The 8,892-nt window shown below is 44.2% G+C and overlaps 1 protein-coding gene across 1 annotated transcript in view; it reads right to left on the reverse strand.

Annotated features, from left to right (window-relative positions):
* Elk1 (ETS transcription factor ELK1) overlaps positions 1 to 8,892 on the reverse strand; it is a 15,707-nt gene extending 6,815 nt beyond the window's left edge. The window contains exons 1-2 of the mRNA XM_015488150.2: positions 8,831 to 8,892; positions 186 to 429 (exon numbers count right to left, since the gene is read on the reverse strand). Coding sequence (XP_015343636.1) covers positions 186 to 395 — 210 coding nt within the window. The 5' untranslated portion in view covers positions 396 to 429; positions 8,831 to 8,892. The remainder of the gene's footprint in view (positions 1 to 185; positions 430 to 8,830) is intronic.

The following is an 8,892-nucleotide window of genomic DNA, read 5'->3' on the forward strand; positions in this document are numbered from 1 at the left end:
GAAAAAAAAAAAAAAAACTGAGATAAATGTTCAGGGGCCTAGCCTTAGTCTGAGGATACAAGAGGAGGGGATGAGAAATGATATTTTAATATTGTTTTCAAAGTTATTGCTATAGCAACTGATACAAGAAAATTAAATTTGTTATAAATTTTAGTGGGTCCCTGCCCTGGTCTCATAGTCCATACCTTGTCATAGTAGTACCGCAAGGCCCGGCTGAGCTTGTCATAATTCATGTTGGTCTTGTTCTTGCGCAGCCCCCACAGCCGGGCCACCTCCTCTGCGTCCACCAGCTTGAACTCACCACCATCCCGTGAAGTCCAGGAGATGATATGGCCATTGCCTTGCTCTCTCAAAAGCTGCAGCAGAAACTGCCACAGCGTCACAGATGGGTCCATCGCTGGGGAAGCGCTCACGCCATCCCAGAGGTACCTGGAGGACAAATAGCTCAGAGCTGAGAGGCTGTAGACAGAGGAGGGGGTACAGGACAGGAAGAGAATTCCTTCCTTATTGTCTTGTCTCTACCTGTCCCCAAACCCCACCACCCTTCCCTAAATATCCTCAAATGTCTAAGCTCCCCAGTCTAGCTTTGGATGCCTCCTGTAACAGGATGAGAATTTTGGAGGATGGTGTAAATGTATTTTTGTACATGGGATAAATGCAAATCTTTGGGGGTCAGAAGGAAGACCATGTTTGGCAGAAAAATGCCACTTGGGCCCCAAAGATGTCCATATCTGAATCCCTGGAAGCTGTATGTTATGCTACATAGCAAAAAGGAACTCTGATATGAAATTAAAGTTAGAGATCTTAAGATAGGGAGATTATTATGGTTTATTTGAGTGAGCTCAATTTAATTATATGAGTAAAAGGAAGCAGAAAGAGAACTCAGAAATGGGATGCCATCTCTTGGGATGGAGAGATCCCAAGTGTGAGTGGGATTCAACCTGCCATTTTGACTCTGAAAATGGAGGAAGGGGGCTCCCAGCCAAGGAATGTGGGCAGCCAGCCTCTTAAAGCTGAAACAGCCCTTAGCTGACAGCCAGTAAGGAAACAGGGGCTTCCATTCCTACAACTTGAGGAATAGAATTCTGCAAACAACCTGAATGAATAGGAAATAATTCTCTCTCCCATTGCCTCCAGAACGGACCACAGTCCTACTCACACCTTGATTTTAGCCTGGTGAAACCAGTGTTAAATTTCTGACCTACAGAACTTGAGATAATAAATACATTGTTTTAAGTAGCTAAGTTTACAGTAGGACTAGAAAACCAGTACAATCCCCCTCATTTGACCCCCAACATCTGTACTTTCTACCACATAGATGTCAAGCTTCAGGAGGTACCTTTTACCAGTCCCTGCAAATACTGTTCATGCATGTAGGGATCCCTTCCTCTGCTTAGCAGTCTTCCTCATTTTTAAAGTCTTAGCCTAAAGGTATTTTCCTTTATGAAGACATCCTGAAACTGAATGCCCACTCTCCTCTGTTGTTTTATCCCCTAGTCTTCTGACCTGTGACTATTCTTGTATATTTTGTTTTTGTTGGTGCTGGGGAATGAGTCCAGGGTCCTGTGCATGATAAACACACAATCTACCCCCAGCAGTTCTCCTTCTTGATTATAGCAGTAACTAACATTGACTGACTGCTTAGTACATGCCAGGCACTGCTCTAACAGACAGGCAATGTGGCCTACTGGACAATCACCCAGGCTCCAGATGCTGGGTCTGCAACTTATTAGCTGTGTGACCCTTGGCCTATTCTGTAACTTTTTTGTACTTCAAATTTTCTCACTGATCAAATAGGGATAATGACATGCCAACCCCTAAAATAGGAGTAATTATTAACTATTGTGTGGATTAAATATAATATGCTTGGGGTATGTTAAATGCTAAATAAATATTTGTTTCTTATTTATTCATAATTCCTTATCCACTATCTTCAATTCAAAAAGCTCTAAAAACAGAAAGCTTCTTTGTAAGTCTTTTGACAGCAAAATCTGATTTAAAACAAAACAAGGCCCTTTCTGGTCTTTATCAATCCTTACTCCATGTGAATGTTCATACATTCTGCTGCAGAAATATGAACGCAGCTGATGACAGAGCTTGCTGAGGGTGTTATGTAACATATCATATGTGCACCATGTTACCTTTCTCAAATCTGAAAAATTTGCAGTTCTGAAATACACCTGGCCCCAGGGGTTTTGCATAAGGGAATGTAGACCTATATTGTTATTTTTATACGCATTGACTCATTTATCCCTCATCACAACACTGGAAAGTAGGTATCCTGATTATTGCTAATTTATAGATGAGGCAGCTGAGGCACAAGATGTCTACGTGACAGGCCACCCAGCTGTAAGTGGCAGAGTCAGCCATTTGGACCCAGGCAGTTGGGTTCCAGTGATCTAAGCTTTTAACCATCAGGCTAAACTTCCCCTTACACTGACTACTACCTCTCAGTATGTCCCTCAGACAACAGGCTCCTCCCTGTCACTCCATCACTGCTCTTTCCTGACAAAAAATTGAAAATAAACACGAGCCTCCTGTTTTCCAAGGGAATGAACTTTAATCAATCAACGGTCCAACTGCCTGGGATGGTTGGATTAAGAATAAACCTAAATCGGAAGGTTTCAAAGAGCCTCCATCTATTATTTACAGCTTCATTCTTTAATCTGCAACAAAATATACAATGTGATCCTCTTACGCCTGAGCTAGTTCGAAGTTCATTCAGTTCACAAAGTCTTAGGCAAGTGTCACAAAGGCCTGAGTGCCAGATTAGAGACCACTGAGTTATCTCGAAGGCTGCTTGTTTCAGAAGCCCAGAAAGTTCAGGGTTCCCCCTGGTGGTGAAGAGAGGCAATTGTGCCAGTTCCTCTATGCTGCGGCAGAACCTATAGCAGCTAAGTGAAATCTGACAGTCTTAACAGCATGCAGGACTCTTGAGTTTTGCTTATTATCACTTCTCCCACCCAACCCCTAATAAGATTTCTAGTAGGGCTGGGGTTGCAGCTCAGTGATGGAGCACTTACCTCGTATGTGTGAGGCCCTAGGTTCCCTCTCCAGCACTGCAAAACAACCAGGAGTTCTAGTAATCTGCCTTACCCAGATGGGTTTACTTTTCTTCATCTCATTCATTTAGAAAGCATATACTGAGTGCCTACTATGGGCCATGGATGTCAGCTCCAGTGGGATTCACATTTTAGTGGGGCAGACAAAAGAAGAAATAAGGCAAATAAGTATAGAATGGTATATGGTGATAAGGGCTATGGTGGAAAACATCAGGCAGGAAAGGAGCTGTTATTTTTTCCAAGGACAGTCAGAGAGGACAGGGCACTGAGGAGGTGGCCGGCACCTGAGCAAAGACACAAAGGAGGTAAAAGAGTGAGGCTTGTATATAAATGGGAGCAGCCAGGGTGGAAGACTCTGAAACTGGAGTGCAGGACAGGCTAGAGAGAAATGAAGCCAGTTCAGTGGAAGGGCATGAGGTCAAGGGAGGCAGATGAGAACAGAAGGGTGCTGGGGGCCAGACTGAGTGAGGCTTTTTTGGGCACTGTCAGGACTTGGATTCTGGGTGAGACAGGAGCCAGGAGAGGGTTGAATAGAAGTGTTGACAGGCTGTGACTTGGATTTTAACAGGATCTCTCTTGCTGTTTTGAAGACAATAGACCATATGAGTAAAGGGGCTACTGCAATAGTCCAAGCAGAGACAATGGTGGTGGCAGTCGAAGTGCTGAGAAGTGGCAGGGTTCTGGCTAAAATCTGAAGACAGCAAACAGATGTGCTGACAAGTAGCATGGGATGGGGGTGGGGGTGAGAGAGAGAGAGGAGTGAAGGGTGACTCTTGGTTTGTGACCTGATCACCAGGGAGGATAGCATCATAATCAACTAAGATGGGAGCACTGTGTGTGTGTGTGGGGGTGTTTTTCTTTTTTTGGTACTGTGGTGCCTAATCATTGAGTCACATCCCCAGCCCTTTTAAAATAGTTTATTTAGAGACAGGGTCTCGCTAAGCTGCTCAGGACCTCACCATTGCTGAGGCTGGCTTTGAACTTGAGATCCTCCTGCCTCAGCCTCCAAAGCCACTGGGATTACAGGAGTGTACCACCACACCCAGTGAGATAAGTTTTGAAGGAAGAGCAGAAGTCTCGTTTTGCAGTTTCAGAAGCCCATTAGACACCTATGTGTGTGCTATAAATACTAATTTAAAAATACAAACCAGTCATACTGCCCTTACTGTGCAATGCACTGTTTTAATCATTTGACTTATTTAGTCTTCAAAACACTAAAGGGTAGATATTATTATTTCCTCCATTTTCCAGATGAGGCAATGGAGGTACAGAGAAGATAAATAAGTAAATTGCCCCAAGTGGCACAGCTGGAATGTGGCAGAGCCTGGATTCAAACCCAGGTGGACTGGCTCCAGCAAGCAACTCTAGCCACCCTTCACCCTCACTTCCCCTGAAGAGAAACACAGAAGGGTAGGATCCTAAAGGGTAATAAGGATGCTGTTTTACACAGAGTGAACAGGGAGGGCTTCCTTGAGGAAGGGAGGTAGCAAGCCATGCTGACATCTGTAGGAAAGGTACTTGCAACAGAGGGACAGTGTGTACAAAGGCTCCAAGGTGGCCACAGTTCTCAGGAGCGTTCTCACCTCTGAAAATACATTCATGCTGTTCTCCCTGCCAGAGGAGCCATTCCTTCCACTGATGAACTCTTCATGACACAATCATCATGTTTCAGGACCTACCAGGCAGAATTCATTCTTCTTCTAAATGAACCAATACATCAAATAACCTGGCTACTCTTGCAAATCTCCTCTTTGGAGAACAGTCTCATGTTCCTCTGCCCTGTTCTGTCTGTGTGGCTTTGAGCAAGCACTCAGCCTCTCTGTACCTGGTTGCTCATCTGTAAAATGGGGATATTTTACTCACAGAGTTAAATATTCTCAAAAAAATCATCTACCTCAAGGGCTTTTATGAGGGTTAAATGTTAATATACATGAAGGGCTTAAAAACATGTCTCTGGTACATGGCAGACACTCAAAAATGTAAATCATTAGTGTGTCAGCATCCCCTCCCAATCCTACATATCAACGTGGCCTATACCACTACAGACCATCTGGCTGCCCTCACCTCTGTGACTTCAGCTTCTATTCCTCCCCCCACTCTTCTACAGCCATAATGGCTTCCTTGATGTTCTTTCTATATGGCAGGCAAAATTCCACCTCAGAGCTTTTGCAATGGCTCTTCCCTAATTTCCCTGATATGGTTCCCTCCCTAATTTCTTTCAGGCCTCAATTCAACATTTATCTTTCCAAGTGTGGCCTTGCCCTGTACCAAAGATTTCAACCATTTCAATACTCTATTCCTATCTGCCATAATTTTTCTACTTAGCACCTGTTTAACATACTATCTCATTTTTACTTATTTTGTTTACATAATCTGGCTCCCTCTCTTTTAATAATAAATGTTCAAAAAGGACAGGAATTTCTGCCTATTTTGTTCCCCCCACATCTCAAGCACTTGGAAGAATGCCTGGTATTCAGTACCAGGTGCTCAGTAAATATTTGAACAGTCCCCAACTTTAGTGTGTGTGTGTGTGTGTATGTGTGTGTGTTTGTGTATGTGTGGATTGGAGATTGAACCCAGGGCCTTGCACATGTTAGGCAAACACACTATCACTGAGCTATATCCTCAGTCTCCCAATGAGCTATATTCCCAGCCCTTTTTAAGAATTTTGTTTTGAGACATGGTCTCACTAAGTCGTCCAGGCTGACCTTGACTTTGTGATCCTCTTGCCTCAACCTCCCAAATTACTGAGATTACAGGCATGTAGCTGGGATTATAGGCGTGCACCACCATGCCTGGTTCCCTGGCTTTAACTAACATTTTAATTAGCTACATATCCTTTCTTCTCCATCTGCTCCACATGCTGATGTCTGAATGAAAATATTTCCCTATTTATTCACGTAACAAATCTATCTTGAGTACCTACTGTATACCAGGTACATTTTTTAAGTGTGGAAGACAGAGTAGTGAATAAGCAAATAAAACCTCTAAGTCCTCACAGGACTCCCATTCTAACGAGGATAGACAATATACAAACTGCAGTATGTCAGACAGTGATAGAGGGCAAAGGGACAAACAAAGCAGGGCAGGGGCCACAGTCCTGCTGGGTGTGAAGGATCAGATGGTCAGGGAGATGTTCACTTTATTTTTACATAAACAGCATGCTTAGAAACATTTTTTATATGTGTGCCTTTATATAGTGTATTTCAAGCACCACAGTGTGACAAACACATGCTTTACTGAAATAACACTACCCAGATGCAATGAAATGAAGTCTCTTAGAAACATCTTTTCTATCTGTGCCTTTATAAAGGATATTACATACACTTCTGTGAACACATGCTTTTGATAAAATAACATTTGCCTTATTCACAAATCAACTGATATTCGTGGAAATATCATACGTGTGTCTTTACATAGTATGTTCCCTGCACCACAGTGTGGTGAACACATTCTTTCGGGGTTGGCAACAGAACACCACCCTGGATGCAAATGTGTTGGGGCAGAAAGAACAGCCAATGCAAAGGTCCTGAGGCTAATTGTTCCTGCTGGTTTAAGGAACAGTGACGGGGAAGCATACATGGCTGGTGCAGTTACAGGACAGGGAGGTGATGGGGGCAAAGCTGAAGAGGTGACTTGTTTTAGTAACTCACAGGTATTCTTTTTTGGGGGGGGGGTGCCAGGGATGGAACCCATAGGCATTCAACAACCGAGCCACACCCCCAGCCCTATTTTTATTTTATTTAGAGACAGATTTCACTGAATTGCTTAGCACCTTACTGTTGATGAGGCTGGCTTTGAACTTGAAATCCTCCTGCCTCAGTCTCCGGAGCCAGTGGGATTACAGGTGTATGCACCGGGCTTCTTTCTTTCTTTGTTTTTTTTTTTTTTTTTTTTTTTTGTACTAGGGATTCAACCCAGGTCACTTAATCACTAAGCCACATCCCCAGTCCTTTATTTTATTTTTTATTTTGAGACAGGATCTTACTAAGTGGCTGAGGGCCTTCCTAAATTGCTGAGGCTGGCTTTTTGAACTGGCAATCTTCCTGCCTCAGCCTCCTGGGCCACTGGGATTACAGGCATGTGCCACCATGCCCAGAACAGGTATTCTTTCTTTACATGACTCTCCTGTTTTAGAAATAAGGAAACAGGTGCAAGGAGAAAGTGGTTAAGTCATTTATCTAAGGTCACACTGTTGCTGGTATTGGGGGTGGGTGGGTGCTGAGACCAGGTGTGAAACAGAAACAGCTCTGAGGGCACAGGGAACAGTGAAAACAAAAACATGGAGATGGAAACTAATGTGGGGCTTCTTGTGGGATGGGATTAGATGAGAGGGGAACCTCAAACTACATCCTGTACCCTGAGTACTTACTGGAACACCTTTAAAAAAATATTTTAATTGTAGATGGACGTACTTTATTTTATTTATTTTTATGTGGTTCTGAGGATCAAACCCAGTGCTAGGCAAGCACTCTACCACTGAGCCACAACCACAGCCCCTGAAATACTTTTGAGTAAGGTACTTAACCTCTCTGTGTTCCAGTTTTCTCAGTACCTATCTCACAGGGCAGTGATGAGGATTAAATGAGTCTGTGAATATAAAGCACTTTGCCTGGTACATACCAGGTACTCAATGAACATTAAGCTCCTATTGGCATTATCATCAGTATCATTAATGTATCCACAGTGAGGAAGGATGTCTTGGTGGTTAACAGTGTCTATGAGGGAGTGCAATGTACACTAAAAAGCTCTGGGTTCAACAAGTACTCAGGCTTATCTACTAAGAGGTAAAGGACAGGGAGGATCACAGACTGATCCAGCACAAGGAATGAGAAGAGAAATAAAAATCTACAGGCTGACCCTCTTGAAGGAGAAATTAAAAGAACTGGGAAGATATGGAGAGTTTGTGTGAATGAAAACACAGGGTTTACAGGAAACCCAATGAACAGATTCACTACAAAGGGAGGGGGATGTGGTTAATCTTTTGGGAAGGAAGGAAACAGAAAAGTTCACTGACTCCTATACAACAGTGGAGGAAAGGAAAAGACATCACACAGTGATTAAAAGGAGAAACGGACAGGGCATAGACTGGGCTACTGATCCACTATTAAAAAGAAGAGAGAAGCCCAATAACTGGAGTCTACAAATAAAGGAGGAGCAATAGACTGATAGTTAGGGCAATGGTCTGATAACTAGGGAGATGTGAATATAAGCATACAGACTGATCCACTATAAAATTAGGGATTTGGATAAAGCCATGGACTGATGCACTGGGGGTTGGAGGAAGCAGGAATATAAGGTCAGATGGAAAGAGGGGTGTGTGTGCAAGGGGTATGGCACCAGGGACTGATTTGCTTCAAGGACAGGAGAGATGGAATAAACAGGGCCACAGACAGGACCCCTGAAAAGTTAAGGCTAAGAGAAATACACTTAGACGCCATCTACTATTAAGGGGGTTCAACAAGCCACAGACTGGTTCCCAGTAAGTGGGGGGTGGTGGGGAGGTAAGACCATGGACGAGTCCACTGTAAGTTGGGATGGGGAGAAACATAAGCACGCAGACTGAGCCATTATACTAGCAGGAGCGGGCGTCTAGGCCACAGTCAGATCCACTATAAGGGGGCAATGCCACACATAGGTCCACCAGCCTTGGTGGTAGGGAGTCGAACACCAGCAGGCCACCGGCCAAGCCACATCCTCCGCGCGGGGGCGGGAAGGATACGTGGGGTCACGGACTGGGCCCTCCACCCTCCAGGCCCAGGGCTCACCTGTGCGTGGTGCGGCGGCGTTGTTAGCAGCTCCGGGGGGCGGGGGCTCCATACGCGGCCCC

The sequence above is a fragment of the Marmota marmota genome, unplaced genomic scaffold (genome assembly GCF_001458135.2).
Source record: "Marmota marmota marmota unplaced genomic scaffold, marMar, whole genome shotgun sequence".
Lineage (NCBI taxonomy): Eukaryota > Metazoa > Chordata > Mammalia > Rodentia > Sciuridae > Marmota > Marmota marmota.